General features: G+C 44.0%; 1 protein-coding gene across 1 annotated transcript in view; it reads left to right on the forward strand.

Moving 5' to 3' along the window:
- Positions 1 to 2,510: 2,510 nt before the first annotated feature.
- Positions 2,511 to 16,765, forward strand: part of LOC115462755 (receptor-type tyrosine-protein phosphatase kappa-like) — a 230,236-nt gene continuing 215,981 nt past the window's right edge. The window contains exon 1 of the mRNA XM_030192735.1: positions 2,511 to 2,639. Coding sequence (XP_030048595.1) covers positions 2,513 to 2,639 — 127 coding nt within the window. The 5' untranslated portion in view covers positions 2,511 to 2,512. The remainder of the gene's footprint in view (positions 2,640 to 16,765) is intronic.

The raw sequence follows: 16,765 nt of genomic DNA on the forward strand, positions 1-16,765 counted from the left end.
AGCATTAGCTGCCTAGATGGGAGATCTGTCTCTGAGCTCTTTCTTAGAGGTATATCTCTGGTTAGCTCTGGCAGTGAGCTAGTGGAACTTGTGGAAGAGTCAACACACCATAAGCAGGCTACAGTCAAGTCTGTGGAGAACCAAGGAACTCACACCAAAGCCTCGACTGCCCAAGATAGTGGTTAGAATCCAGACAGAGCCTCCAGTGAGAAAAGAGATTAGATGGAGTGGGCCCTTGGCTACAATGGGCTCATCACAGTGGGAGGAGGATATGGAGGGATGGGATTAGTATACAAACAAAAAAGTGAGGCAGTGAGAGACAGATGTGTAGTTGTTGCCGAGTGGTCAAGAAGTAAGCTCAGTTCCATTGTTATGTTATGCTGAGTGATGTAGAACATTTTGTAGGTCATGTGTTGAATATACATAAACTGCGTTGGTTAATAAAACTATATTAAGAAAAGAAAAAGATGAAGACAGTGGAGTAATGTAAAAATCATACACTGAACTATGTTACTATAAACAATGGCTTGAGGATTGAGGCTTTCCAGAAACAATAGCTCTTTGTGGTTGTTTTTTTTTTGTGTGTTTTTGGTTACATTTGCACCCCACACTTTCCCACTCATGGCAGGCTCAATGCGGCTTACATGGGGCAATGGAGGGTTAAGTGACTTGCCCAGAGTCACAAGGAGCTGCCTGTGCCTGAAGTGGGAATCCAACTCAGTTCCTCAGGACCAAAGTCCACCACCCTAACCACTAGGCCACTCCTCCACTGTTGCTACTATTTGAGATTCCACTAGCAACATTCCATGTAGAAGTCGGCCCTTGCAGATCACCAATGTGGCCGCGCAGGCTTCTGCTTCTCTGAGTCTGACGTGCAGGACGTCAGACTCACAGAAACAGAAGCCTGCGCAGCCTTCTACATGGAATGTTGATAGTGGAATAGCAACATTCCATGTAGAATCTCCAATAGTAGCAACATTCCATGTAGAATCTCCAATAGTATCTATTTTATTTTGTTACATTTGTACCCTGCGCTTTCCCACTCATGGCAGGCTCAATGCGGCTTACATGGGGCAATGGAGGGTTAAGTGACTTGCCCAGAGTCACAAGGAGCTGCCTGTGCCTGAAGTGGGAATCAAACTCAGTTCCTCAGGACCAAAGTCCACCACCCTAACCACTAGGCCACTCCTTCACTGTTGCTACTATTTGAGATTCTACATGGAATGTTGCTATTCCACTAGCAACATTCCATGTAGAAGTCGGCCCTTGCAGATCACCAATGTGGCCGTGCAGGCTTCTACATGGAATGTTGCTAGTGGAATAGCAACATTCCATGTAGAATCTCCAATAGTAGCAACATTCCATGTAGAATCTCCAATAGTATCTATTTTATTTTTGTTACATTTGTACCCTGCGCTTTCCCACTCATGGCAGGCTCAATGCGGCTTACATGGGGCAATGGAGGGTTAAGTGACTTGCCCAGAGTCACAAGGAGCTGCCTGTGCCTGATAGTGGGAATCAAACTCAGTTCCTCAGTTCCCCAGGACCAAAGTCCACCACCCTAACCACTAGGCCACTCCTCCACTCTTCTTAGGGGGGAGGGGGGATTTACAATGGATTTGTGGATCTTAGGCAAGGTATATATAGTTAGTATGAAGGAGCTTTAATAGACAGGAGTGGAAGTGAGCCTATCTAGTCCACTTTAAGCATGGAAGCCAGTTTGGTTCATCTCTTGTTTCCACTCCCCCGCACAGCCGTCATCTCTAGTACACTCAAAACAAAGCAAGCAAACCTATGAGCTGCTGCATCCACATTGTTCTTTATTGTCCGTCTGTAACAAGTCTAAAGCTGTTATTACCATGTAAAATGTGTTTATCTTGTTGGGGAGACTGGATGGACCGTTCAGGTCTTTTATCTGCCGTCATTTACTATGTTACTATGAAAAATCTATGAAGCTGGGTTTTTTTTTTTGTGCTCAGGAATTTTTACCAGTTTACTACCAGTGGGACAGGGAACACTGCCCCTCAGTGTACATCAGGGTTAGGGAACACTCAACTTTCAGCTGCCTCCCCTAGGGACAGGGAACACTGCCCACTCTGTAGTACTCTCTGCTGCCTCCCCCAAGGAAGAGTAGCCATTGTACTTGAAGTCGTATTTTCCAAGTTGACTCTGGGCCAGCAGCATCACCAAGGCCTCTGGCCCACCGCAATTCCCTTGAATATGTGAAGCTGCAGAATGGCAGGAAGTAATCAGAACCTTTCAATAGGCCAACATGTTAATTCTGCCTACACTGGGTGAAGTTTCCTTTCACCCTGTTTGCCTGGATGCAATGAGGAAGCTGCACTTAGAGAAACCACACGAAACTTTGTTATTTTTGTCTGTTTCCGTTGTCAGTTTGCATCTTACAGTGAGCTCACGAGGGTGGGAGGGGTAATGGAAAGGGGACGTGGGGCAGTGGTGTTTGCCAACCGAAGGAGATCTTCTGGTTCTTGGGATGGTTGCGTGCAGAAACATGACTTCTTGCCTTCTTCCTCAGGCCGCATTTCTGCTCCTTTTGACCCTTGTCCTTATGTGTTGCACTGAAGAAACAAAAAGTGGAACTATGACTAGAGAGACACCAAATCACTCAACAGTTGAAGGTGAGACGATTAAGGACGTTTTCTTTAACTTGCATGGCAGGGTCCTCTCTGCACTGGTGACCTTGTGAATTCCAGCCCTGGAGAGTAACATGAATGCTGTCTTAAGGACAGGACTACTGGTCCTGACTGTCTGATTGGTGTTTTGTGTGGATCTTTAATAATTCTCTACTGTATTATCCTAACTGTGTAATGCCCTCCCGTGGGAGGTGGTGGAGATGAAAACGGTAGCGGAATTCAAGCATGCGTGGGATAAACATAAAGGAATCCTGTGCAGAAGGAATGGATCCTCAGAAGCTTAGCCGCTGGTGTTTGGGTGGTGGGGCTAGTTCAGGGCAAGACTTCTACGGTCTGAGTCCTGAAAATGGCAGATACAAATCAAGGTAAGGTATACACAAGAAGTAGCAGATATGAGTTTATCTTGTTGGGCAGACTAGATGGACCGTGCAGGTCTTTTTCTGCCGTCATCTACTATGTTACTATGTAACTGTGTAATTAAGATACCAAGGGATATTAAAATGCGGCCTGTCTACAGTCTTGCGTCCTGTAGTACCATTTTGTGCAATGAACAGAAACATTATGTAACAAACATAAACATAATCCATGATTTTCCACTCCTTCCCATCTACCTTTGAGTCATGGAAGTGCTGTGCAGTCCCTCTCCAATTGATTGCGGCCTTTGGGGAGGGGCAGACATCTCTCTCCTCTCCTGTTCAATGTGCCTCTGTTCCTGCTGGTCCAGCCCTCCTGGTTCACGAATGTTTTTGAAATTCAAGGGCCAGCAATTCCTAGTTGCGCAAGGTTAGTATAGCCGGAAATGGCAAAGGAGGATTGACCTGGCGGTGATAGAGACATTCAGCAGGGGTGCAACAAGGCACAAGTAATATTGTTGTGTGCCATGGTAGTACTTGTACTGTGGGCTTCTGTTGATGTGCATGAACTTTAAAGACCTAAGTGAAAGGGCTGGAAACTGCTCGGTTACAAGTCTGCATGTGCTTCTGTAGCCCAAAGTCAGTGGCAAAAGTATTTAGATAAAGAGAAGGAAAACAGCCTGCACACCTTTGAATGTCATGCAGGCTGCCGTTTGGCCTTTGAACGTCACCCACACAAATAGGAGGTAGAAAGAGTGTGCATTATTTCTGCATACATAGGGGACAATTCTACAAACGGCCCTAGAAGTTAAGCCCCAAAACTCAGTGCGCTAGGATAGTATTGTTTGATGACATCTCGATGCCTAGATTTCATTATAGAATAGAGTGTAAATTGGTGTTTCCACACCAACATTTATTTATTTAGGTTTGTATTTCCCACATAATCCAAATACCAATTATTCAGATTTATGTGGCTTACAACAATTAAGTAAACGCAGATACAAATATTGATGTAAAGATTGATCCATTAAAGCAACTTTAGTTCATAGGCTTTTACAGAAATACTAGATTTCAATGGATAACATACTTATTTCAGGAATTTTTCAAAGAGAAACGTTTTCAGATATTTTCAGAATATTAAATAGTTAGAAATTTGTTTAATTTCAACTGGTAAATCATTCCACCATTTTGGGCCAGATTCTGTATATGGTGATAAAAAAATCTGCATGGAACACATTTCCTCCTAGGGTGTATTCTCTAGAATTTATGCGTGGTATATAGAATACGCTCAATTGATGTCACAGCACCTAAAACTATGCGCATTCATTTACACCAATGAAAGCTGGTGTAAGTCCTTCGCATAGATTTAGGCGCATTGGGCGGTATTCACGGAGAGAGTGGTGGATGCTTGGAATGCCCTCCCATGGGAGGTGGTGGAGATGAAAACGGTAACGGAATTCAAACGTGCGTGGGATAAGCATAAAGGAATCCTGTTCGGAAGGAAGGCGGGGTTAGTGCTGGGCAGACTTATACGGTCTGTGCCCTGAAAAAGACAGATACAAATCAAGGGGCTGGTGGTTGGGGGGCGGGGCTAGTGCTGGGCAGACTTATACGGTCTGTGCCCTGAAAAAGACAGATACAAATCAAGGTAAGGTATACACAAAAAGTAGCACAAATGAGTTATCTTGTTGGGCAGACTGGATGGACCGTGCAGGTCTTTTTCTGCCGTCATCTACTATGTTACTATCCAGCTTATAATCGAAAGTGATGGCCGGCCATCTTCCAACATAAATCGGGAGATGGCCGGTGATTTCTTAAAAGCGGCGAAATCGGTATAATCGAAAGCGGCATTTTTGACAGCATCGCCGCTTTCCCGTTTCTTCGCCGGCAAAAGTTCAAGGGGGCGTGTCGGTAGATTTGCAAAGGCGGGACATGGGCGGGCATGGGCGTGGCTACCAGATGGCCGGCTTTCGCCGATAATGGAAAAAAAAAAGCAGCGTTAAGCAGTATTTCGCCGGGTTTACTTGGTCCTTTTATTTTCACGACCAAGCCTCAAAAAGGTGCCCCAACTGACCAGATGACCACTGGAGGGAATGGGGGATGACCTCCCCATACTCCCCCAGTGGTCACCAACCCCCTTCCATACTAAAAAAATAAAACTAAAAACCTTTTTTGCCAGCCTGTATGCCAGCCTCAAATGCCGTACCCACCTCCATGACAGCAGAATGTGTTGTATCCTCCGAAAGACTTTCCCTGGTTGCGATGTGGCTCTCGGGTGAGTGTGACACCTTTTCTGTTAGGTGCCCTGCAGAGTCACATTAGCAATGCATTGTGGTGGGTGTAGGGTACTGGGCTCTACTCCCATGGTGCTTTTCCCCCCCTGCTAACTGGGTCAGAGTGTGCCCTGTTTTGTTTCCTGTTGTAGGCCATGCGGTAGTGGCCATTTTTGTAAGCCAGTTTTAGTTCCCTTTCCTGTGTTACCCACATTAGAGAACGTAGTTCTTACCTTGAATGGTGCTGAAAGAGGGCATTGTACACCATTGTGCCAGCTCTGACCTACTGCTAATCTTAGTACCAGGGGACTCTTTGCCAGTGGGGCACAACCTCTGATCTGCAGTTAACTGTGAGTAAACGTGGTTATTTCAAGAAAGGACTTTTAACAGCACGTAATAAGCAGTAATGAGCACTAATTGGCAGTAATTAGAATTTGTGCGCACAACTCGCTAAGCATATTAGTCTTCAGGTGTGAACTGGTGTGCCAAAGTTATACAGCAGCAATAAGTCCTAGTAGCTGTATGCAGGTCCCTGGAGCAATTTTAGTGGGTGCAGTACATTTGTGGGTACTGGGTTTGGGGGGCTCAGCTCCCAAAGTAAGGGAGCTATGCACGTGGGAGCTTTTCTGAAGTCCACCGCAGTGACCCCTAGGGTGGCTGGTTGGTGTCCTGGCATGTCAGCGGGGCCAGTGCACTAAAAATGCTGGCTCCTCCCATGGCCAAATGCCTTGAATTTGGCCAGGGTTTGAGATGGCCGACATAACTTTCCATTATCGCTGAAAAACAAACCCGGCCATCTCAAACCCGGCGAACTCCACGGCATTTGGCCGGGCTAAACCATATTATCGACAAAACAAGATGGCCGGCCATCTTTTTCAATAATACGGTTCCGACCAGCTGTAGCGCCGCCGCCAACATAGATCGCCGGCGATCTATTTGGCCGGCGACGTTCGATTATGCCCCTCCACGTTACATGTGTAAATCTAGGAATGCCTACAAAACGCCCATCTCCACACCCTTAACCACTCCCCTTTTTGCTTGCACATGGTAGAAGTTAGGCGCACTGCATTATAGAATACGCTTAGCGAGTTGGGCGCACAAATTCTAATTACTCCCAATTAGTGCTCATTACTGCTTAGTACGTGCTGTTAAAAACACTGATTATTTATGTATTTGTTGCATTTGTATCCCACATTTTCCCACCTATTTGCAGGCTCAATGTGGCTTACATAGTACCGTAAAGGTGGAGATGACCCAAAATGGCGTCATAGAGATTTCACTTACCAGACGCTCCCGAAAATCTCTCCGCGTCATAGCAGTCGAGGCCCCTTCTGACCATTGTAAGATGGTGAAAAGAAGAGGAAAGGTTCGGGAATTGCCCTCAACCCCGGCCGGAACACCAGCTCGACAGCAACCGACGCTGGAAAGATTTGGGGTAACGTCGGGACCTGTAGCAGCTTCCTCTCCGATTGGAGCCGAGCTATTAGCATCGGCCGACAGTGGAGACGGGGCTTCCTTAAGCCCTGTCGAACGAGCGGCTCCCCCACAGCCGGGAATACGGAACCAGGAAGTGGTGCCTGACACTCAGCCGTCCGAAGTGGTCGAGAGGAGTGAACAGAGAGGGAGCCCACACTTGGAAGCAGAACTGGTTGAGAGTGAATTGGTAGGAACTATTTCAAAAATTCCTGATAATATTATTACAATTTTGAACCAAACACTCAAAACCCCCCTTCCCCCGGTGATTTCAGTGGGGCAGTTAAGTAAACCAGCCGTTGTGACACTTGAGTCACTTTGGGACCAAAATCACACTTTGCATTCAGCACTACAAGTAATGATTGTTAAAAATATAGAGGGAATTAAGACTTTGTCAGAAGCTGCCCTGATCCAGGATCAAATAAACACAGCTCAAACCTCCAAGATGGAAAGAATTGAGGAAAAATTGAGAAAAGTAGAGACTGTTACTCAAACTTCGGCCAAAGAAAAGAGTTTTACATATAAGAAAATGGAATACTTGGAAAACCAATTAAGACGTTGTAATTTGAGATTGACTAATTTTCCTAGGTCGCCAGTGTTGGCACCGGTAGAAATGTTTAAAAAATATTTGGTCGAAGTGTTGGGTATGTCAAAGGATTTATTACCCCCATTAGTACGGGTTCAACACTTTCAGTCTACCTATGACGGAGATAAACAATGTGATAATTTGAATTTAACAAATTTCCTTGAGTCATCCTTAGAAGTTATCACACAAAGAACATCTGCTGTGGTGACATTTGCCCTGGAAATGGATAGGAATGCTGTCTTGAGACTTTTTTTCAGGAATATTGACTCAATGTTTTTAGGATCTAAAATAAGAATTTACCCGGATTTATCCAAAGAAACACAGAAACGGAGAAAGGCCTTCTTGGCACTCCGTCAAAGATCTGTTGTTCTTGGTGTAAATTTTATATTAAAGTTTCCTTGTGTTTGCCGAATTATATATCAATCTAAGAATTACCAATTTTTTGAACCTAAACAACTAGAAGAGTTTTTGATTTCTAAAGAAGGACTGAATGCAAATTAGTGGTTTGAGAATGTACACTGTTAAAGATCATTGAGAGTGGCGAATAGGTCAAAGAGAATCCCATGTAGTATATCTACTTGAATAATTACTTTATTTTTATTTTTCATATCTATTTTGGATCGTAATTTACTATATTTAAGTGAGGTCGATAGAATAGATCATAATTTTCATTTATGTTGTATAAATTACTAAATGTTTGTCATATTACAATTGCCATATTAATTCTGTATGGAATAATATACTGTATGTACGTGCCTTAGCAAAAGGGCCCTTAAGCCAGCAATGCTCTGTAAATCCATGGATAGCCAGTTATATTGCGCTAACCGGCATCTGATCACCATTTAATCAGGTGCTGTTCCTGTCCAGTTAAATAGTAACATAGTAACATAGTAGATGACGGCAGAAAAAGACCTGCACGGTCCATCCAGTCTGCCCAACAAGACAACTCATGTGTGCTACTTTTTGTGTATACCCTACTTTGATTTGTTCCTGTGCTCTTCAGGGCACAGACCGTATAAGTCTGCCCAGCACTATCCCCGCCTCCCAACCACCGGCTCTGGCACAGACCGTATAAGTCTGCCCAGCACTATCCCCGCCTCCCACCACCGGCTCTGGCACAGACCGTATAAGTCTGCCCAGCAGTATCCCCGCCTCCCAACCTCCAGTCCCGCGTCCCACTACCGGCTCTGGCACAGACCGTATAAGTCTGCCCAGCACTATCCCTGCCTCCTAACCTCCAGTCCCGCCTCCCACCACCGGCTCTGGCACAGACCGTATAAGTCTGCCCAGCACTATCCCTGCCTCCTAACCTCCAGTTCCGCCTCCCATCACTGGCTCTGGCACAGACCGTATAAGTCTGCCCAGCACTATCCCCGCCTCCCAACCTCCAGCCCCGCCTCCCACTACCGGCTCTGCTATCCAATCTCGGTTAAGCTGGTTAGTGTGCAATTGCAGAAACATCTGCCTTAAACGTTCCCCACTAATTCTATGAACCGAGTGCATAAATGAAAGCACCATTTGCATGCTAAGGTCATAGCATACTAACACTAATGCATGTGTATGTCACGTTCACGTGTGTAAGTGCTCTGTGCATGCACAACAGAACTCAATAATGTGAGTGTGCAAGTCGCACAGGACAATTTCTTTGCAGGGACTGTGTTTTTTTCGTAGGTAAAAAGTCAGAATATTCTCCAGACAAGACTTGTGAAGCTAGAGAAAGAAAGAGAGGAGTAGCACAATGGTTAGACAAGCAGGTTGGAAGCAGGGAGGCCAGGTTCAAATCCCACTGCAACCTCCTGTGACCTTGGCCAAGTCACTTAACTCTCTATTGCCTCAGGTACAAACTTAGATTATAAACCCTCATCCTGAACTCTTGAGAAAAGATTGACCTAAATCCATATTTTGCTCCTAGAAGGTGGCAGATGACTGAAAAGTTAACAAATGTTTAAAAGCATTGAATCAATTTTTAATTGTATGGTGGAGAGTGCTTTACTCTGCTGTTCAGTGGTAATTGGTATCTTGGCTGATTTTTAATTTATTTATTTGTTGCATTTGTATCCCACATTTTCCCCACCTCTTTGCAGGCTCAATGTGGCCTAATGTTTTTAACGATTTGTGTGGTTAGTTTTGATGAAAGTTTTGTGCTTTAATGTGGCTGGATTGAATTACTTGTTAAATCCCCCAGTGGTTCCTGTCCCCCTCCCTCTCCCCTGAAAGTGAATCTAGAAGATACCAGGCTCTGTGACAACTTCAGGTATTATAAATTGTCTTAACAGCAGTGGCGTACCAAGGTGGGGGCGGTCCGCCCTAGGTGCATGCCGCTGGGGGGTGCCGCGGCACGCGCCTGCTCCTCCGAGTTCGCTAAACTTCGTTTGTTCGCTGCAGCTCCCTCTGCCCCGGAACAGGTTACTTCCTGTTCCGGGGCAGAGGGTGCTGCAGCGAACGAACGAAGTTTAGTGAACTCGGAGGAGCAGGCGCGCGCTGCGGCACCCCCCCCCCCAGCGGTGTGCACCCGGGGGGGTGTCATTTCGCCGGAGGGGGGGAGGTGTCATCTAGCGGGGGGGGGGGGGGGCGTGCTGCACCCAGGGGGGGCACATTGGCGCTCCGCCCCGGGTGCCATCCAGGCCAGGAACGCCACTGCTTAACAGAGGAGTAGCCTGGAGGTTAGTGCACTTTACTGTAAACCTGTAAACCAAGGGACCCAGGTTCAAATCCCACATTGACTCTTTTTTTTTTAAATTGTGAGCCCTCCAGAAACAAAAACATATCTTCTGTACCTAAATACATGACACTTGCAAGCCTCAAGGCTATTGAAGTGGCATACATTTAGGTACAGTAGGTACATTTCTGTTCCCGGAGGGCTCACAATTAAAAAAAAAAGTCATGAAAATCCAAACATATTCTAAGCCTCTCAAGCACTATAATGTTGAACTTCATAACTTTTTTTTTTTTCCGTTCCTTTTCTCTTTTTTATGCTGTACTGTGGTTTGTGGTTGACTTCATACAACAATAAAGAAATTTAAAAAAAAAAGAGTTTAAAGTGGGATTTGAACCTGGATCCCTTGTGGATCACTAACCTCTAGGCTGAACTTCTGCTCTGCATGGAAGTCTCTCTGGCCATTTTCTAAGAATGCTGCTAATACAGACGTCCATGTCCCTTGTTTTCCCCCATTCAAAATTTGGACGTTTTGTAAAAAGTATTTTACTTATTTATTTAAAGTATTTCTAACACTACTACTACTACAAATCATTTCTATAGCACTACCAGTCATACGCAGTGCTTCACAATTGAACATAAAGAAAAGACAGTCCCTGCTCAAAAGAGCTTACAATCTAAATCAGGACAGACAGACAGGACCAATAAGGATAAGGGTAGAAGGACACATAGGAATGATTCTAAATGGAATGTTGCTACTATTGGAGATTCTAGATGGAATGTTAATGTTGCTATTCCGCTAGCAGCATTCCATGTAGAAGCCTGCCCTTGCAGATCAGCAACACGGCCGCGCAGGCTTCTGTTTCTGTGAGTCTGACGTCCTGCACGTACGTGCAGGACGTCAGACTCACAGAAACAGAAGCCTGCGCGGCCGTGTTGCTGATCTGCAAGGGCAGGCTTCTACTACTACTACAAATCATTTCTATAGCGTTACTAGTTGTACGCAGTGCTTCACAATTGAACATGAAGAAAAGACAGTCCCTGCTCAAAAGAGCTTACAATCTAAATCAGGACAGACAGACAGGACAAATAAGGGATAAGAGTAGGACAGACAGATAGGACACATAGAGAAAAGGGACTATTCAACAGAGAAAGACAAGATAAGGTTATGAGCAAGTGACAAGTTAGGAATTAAAAGCAGCATCAAACAGGTAGGCCTTTAGCCCGGATTTGAAGGCGATAGTCCTAGGGCGTGTACATAATAAAAAACAAACATGGAAGTTCATGCTGGACTTTTCCATCACATGTACTGTACATCCATCTTATGTATTTTCAAACAGGCTGAATCCTGTTCAAAAATAAATGTGAGATGTCCATTTTGGGATGTTCTGACTTGAACATCCTTTCGAAAATGCCCCTCCTCATCTGTGTTTACTTAATAATCTGTGTGCATAATAAGTAACATCCTTCAGGTTTAAAATTCAGGGGTCCTTTTACAAAGGAGCGCTGAAAAATGGCTTGAGGTAGTGTAGGCGTGAATTTTGGGCGCGTGCAGAATCATTTTTCAGCGCATCTGTAAAAAAAGCCCTCTCCCCCCCCACCATGAAAATGGATGTGCGGCAAAATCAAAATTGGCGCGCGACCATTTTGGGTCTGAGACCTTACCACCAGCTGTAGACCTAGCGGTAAAGAATTTGGGTGGCAATGACCTACGCGCATCAGATGCCACTTAGCGTGCGTCCGCTATGCTTGTATGAAAATAAAATATGTTTTTCAAATGTGTGTACTGGATGCGTGCCAAAATTGAAATTATTGCAAGGACCACATGGTAACCGGGCGATATTTTTGATCTCATACATTACATCAATGATAGCTAATTTTCTCATACCTCGCACTATCTGCTTTTGTCTCACCTAGATTGTAAACCGCACTGAACCCTGGAAAGGGGATATTAGCGGTATACAAGAATTGAGTTGAATTGAATATAGCGGCTTAGTAAAAGGGGCCCTTAGTGAGTTGTGAATTATCATCTGATCTGATAGATGGCACTTAATTTGATGGCTGTCCTTGCTGACTTAACCACAGCTCAATGGCAATAACATAAACTCATCCAGTAACATTACGTTTGATAACATAAACCCACAACAGGTTGGAAGCTCCAGTAGTAATTAAGAGTGATCAAGAGGAGATTACTGAATACTGAGTTGTTGACAGGCAGGCTGATATACTACTGCTTCTCATTTCTATACCGCTACTAGATTTACGCGGCACTGTACACTGGACATAAAGAGACAGTCCCTGCTCGACAGAGCTTACAATCTAATTAGGACAGACAAACAGGACAAATAAGGGATAAGGACAAAGAGTAGCAAGATTCTGTGTGGAATCCCAAAGAGTAGCAAGATTCCGGAATCCCAAAGAGTAGTAAGATTCCAGAATCCCAAAGACTACTACTACTACTTATCATTTCTATAGCGCTACTAGACGTACGCAGCGCTGTACACTTGAACATGAAGAGACAGTCCCTGCTCGACAGAGCTTACAATCTAATTAGGACAAACAGGACAAATAAGGGATAAGGACAAAGAGTAGCAAGATTCCGGAATCCCAAAGAGTAGCAAGATTCCAGGTGGAATCCCAAAGAATAGCAAGATTCTGTGCAGAATCCTAAAGAGTATCAAGGTTCTGGAATCCCTAAGACTATTACTACTACTTATCATTTCTAAAGCGCTACTAGATGTACGCAGTGCTGTACACTTGAACATGAAGAGACAGTCCGAGCTCGACAGAGCTTACAATCTAATTAGGACAGACAAACAGGACAAATAAGAGGTAAGGAAATTACTGATGCTTCTGGCCTGTGTGAGGCTTGCTCCATTAGCCTGGGCAGGGAGGAAATGGGAACATACTGAATTATTGAAGGGAGGAAGAGGCAGTACTTGGAATCTTGGCGGACTCTGGGCAGGTAGGTGGTCACTGAGAGTATCTTTAGTCATACACTTACTAGTGTGTTCTTAGACCAAAATGTTGGGTTTCTTTGTTTGTAGGGATGAAATCCATTTCAACATTTTCAAGCTCATTCTTATTTTTGGAACAATTTTTCTCTGTGTCCATCTGGACCCACCAGCATCCCAGAGCTTCTCCCCCTGTCATCTTGTCCCTTCTCAAGACTTATCTCTTCTCCCTGATTTGCAGGTCTAATATATCACTTTTAATGTCAATAAAATTATTGGGAAAAGAATTAGCAGTTTGGGATGCAATTCCATTTGTTAAATCTTGGATGACACAGGGCCTCTTTTACTAAACTGTGCTAGGGATTCCCACGCGGCAAATAAGAGGAAGCCCATAGAAATTGAATGGGCTTCCTTTCTTATGCCACATTGGGAATCGCTAGTGTGATTTAGTAAAAGAGGTTGGCAACAGATACAAGAGTGCGGCAAAAGTCAACCAAATCATTCTGCAAAAATCAATTGGCCATATGGCATTTACAGTAAAGTATATTGTATTTTTAATATTATTTGTAAATTGGTTGGTTGCTACACATATCCTTTGTACCAATAAAAAAATGTATATATGTATACCATATATACAGTTTTGTTTGTTTTTGGAGAGAGAGCCTATTGTTAAACATTTACCAGCATACCACTGCCTTGTAGAGATGATGTTACTTATATACACTGGCACTGCATGGCAGTTCTCCTTCAGCTCATTTGGATCCAAAGTGGTCCCTGACTTAAAATTAACAAGGACCACTGCCTTAGAACATCCAAATAACGTGGATATGATAAACACAATGGAGTCGATATAAGCCATTTACTGCCATAGGCTGATTAAGCTGCTTCCCAGCTGTGGACTGATTTAACCCTGCATATGCAATCCCGGGGCATGCACAGCTTCCAGCATTGAATATCTGGGTGTAGCCACTTACCTGGAAGTTAAGGGAGTCATTTCCAAAGCAGCGGTAAGCCCAACGCAGGCTGACTGCTCGCTAATCTGGAACTACCGCTGGCCCAACAAGGCCAGCAGTGGTAGTTCCAGCTGGAGCGTGCGCCATTTACGCCATTCCGTAATTCTTTAATATGGCGCTAATCCCGTGGTAATTGGGCATCGCCGCGAGCTGCCCAATTACCACCGGTTTGCCGCAGGAGCCCATTGAGGTGGCGGTAAGAGCTCCCCACCACATGGCCACGCAGTAAAAGTTATCTTACAGCGTGGCCATTGTGTTTTTTTTTTGGGGGGGGGGGGCATCTTATCCATTGCAATAAAAAGGGCCCTGGTGCGTGGGAAAAATGGCCCCCGCTGCTACCGCAGGGCCCTTTTTCCCGCAGCTTAGTAAAAGGACCCCTTACTGTACACAACAGCAAAAGAGGCACAACATGAGGAAAACCAGAGCAGACTAGGAGTTCAGAAAAATATTTATTAGAACAAACCCGATGCCATGTTTTGCCCAGAGCTGCATCAGGGGCAGCACTATTAAATTTACAAATAAAATCAAAACCATAAAGGAAAATACAAGGAAAACAAACAGAAGTTAAAAATATATATATTTTGTAACGCCGGGAATGGCGCATGCTGGGTTTGAGGTACCGCCGTGCTGTTGCGGTACTTCGTAATAGGGTCCCACAATTCTTTGAAAAATCTACATGTGAGGTGCAGGTGGTAAGAAGTTGAAAGAGCTTATAAACTAACAATTTACAGAGGCACACATACCTAATAAAAATAAAGCACAGGCAACACCTTCTATTAGCCAGTAGGAATTTCTTTATGCCTAAAGGGACATATCAAAAAATATTTCTCATAGACATCAAAATACAACAAAAGGGCTGTGCAAGGATCCTTCCCACTTAAAGCACAAGCTGGACATCGACTTGAAGTCTACCATTTCTCTGTCACGGGATCTATTTATGTTTGAATCCAGGTCAAAGGTCACTAGCTTCAAAAAATGAAAAATACTTTTAAAAACATATTCAAATTCAATTTTTAAACAGGTATATACATAATTGTCTTTTTATTTTAATTTATTTTAATCATTTATTTATAATTTTTCATTTTACAAGGGTCACTTGCAAACAGTAATACAGAGATGACTGTACATTAATACAATATTAGAAGAAAACAATCTCAACTAGATAAATGGATTATATACAATCTTTCTCTTTCTTAGACCACAAAATAAATAGGGAGAGTGAAACAAGACAAGGAGATCAATTAAACAACAGTAAACAAAGAAAATGTGGTATTAACCTGATTATCCCCAGTTATTATTTATTTGAATCATTATTCCACATTGATCGTCTGGTTGGCTTCTTCAAACCCAAGACGGTGTATAGTCAATTAATTTAGTTGGAAACATACTTATTGTCATAATTGTCGTTTTAAATATCACTAAAAACTATCATTAACAAAAAATTAGCAAGCCTCTGATCAAAACATTATGAGCCTGTTTGCTAAGACATACTAGAGGCACGCAAGCATGTTTAGCGTGCGCGCACAAACCATGTAGATGACCATAGCGCACCTTAGTAGTAAATAAGGCCCTATAAAAGTACAAATACTTGACACAGAGCACAGAACCATCTAGCATGTGGCCATTTTCGGGGGAAAAAAAAGTTAAATGTCTTGCTGTTTTGAAAATGGTTATACTTCCTATTTGAATTTGAGACGTTTAGAGCAAAACGTCCAAAGTCAGATTTAAACACCATATCGAAAATGCCCCTCAGTATTTCTAAGAGCTCATTACTGGCTGATAAAGATTCCCTAATTAAATTTGTAGCCTCCTAATTGGTTCAATGGCCTATTTCGATTCTCATCATGTGCACATGTCTCCTTAACTGTAAATAAGGACATAGTATCTGATTCAGATGAAGGACAGAAAGACAGGTGGCGGACAGATCACGCTGCAGTGCAACAGCAGGCATCACAGAGCCATGCATAGGAGCCAGTGCCATCAGGCACTGTGAATGGCAAAGTGGGTGCAGTGCATGGGGAAGGGGAACTGGGGGTGGGTGCACCTCTGCATCCACCTTTCCTTTTAATGATATTTTGGCTGCAGATGGAGGCACAGGAGTGAGGTTGCCAGAATCAGCAGTTGATCACCTGTGCTGAGTGCATCCTGAAGCAAAATTGCCTCCTTCTCAACCAGTGGGAACATAAGTTGCAGCTGATGGAGAGAATGCTGTTCCTTTAGACAACTATCCACTCCATCACCCTGTCATCTCTCCATGGAATATCAGCTGAGAATACCACCATCACTGCTGTGCCTGCTGCCAAGAGACTGCACCCATCTATGTGGCTGGAATCTCCTCTCTCAACAACTGTACCTCCTAGGATACCTTACACCTTCTTCCCCCCCCCCCCCCCCCAGCAACGGTAACGAATCACATACCTTATCTGTGACCTGCCTGTAAGGTGAGTAGTGGAGTGCCTCAGGGATCGGTGCTGGGGCTGATTCTGTTCAATATATTTGTGAGTGACATTGCCGAAGAGTTAGAAGGTAAAGTTTGCCTATTTGCAGATGATACTAAGATCTGTAACAGAGTGGACACCCGGGAGGGAGTGGAAAACATGAAAAAGGATCTGAGGAAGCTAGAAGAATGGTCTAAGGTTTGTCAATTAAAATTCAATGCGAAGAAATGCAAAGTGATGCACTTAGGGAATAGAAATCCACGGGAGACGTATGTATTAGGCGGGGAGAGTCTGATAGGTACGGATGGAGAGAGGGATCTTGGGGTGATAGTATCTGAGGATTTGAAGGCGATGAAACAGTGTGA

This window comes from Microcaecilia unicolor, chromosome 2, assembly GCF_901765095.1.
Source record: "Microcaecilia unicolor chromosome 2, aMicUni1.1, whole genome shotgun sequence".
NCBI classification, from domain to species: domain Eukaryota; kingdom Metazoa; phylum Chordata; class Amphibia; order Gymnophiona; family Siphonopidae; genus Microcaecilia; species Microcaecilia unicolor.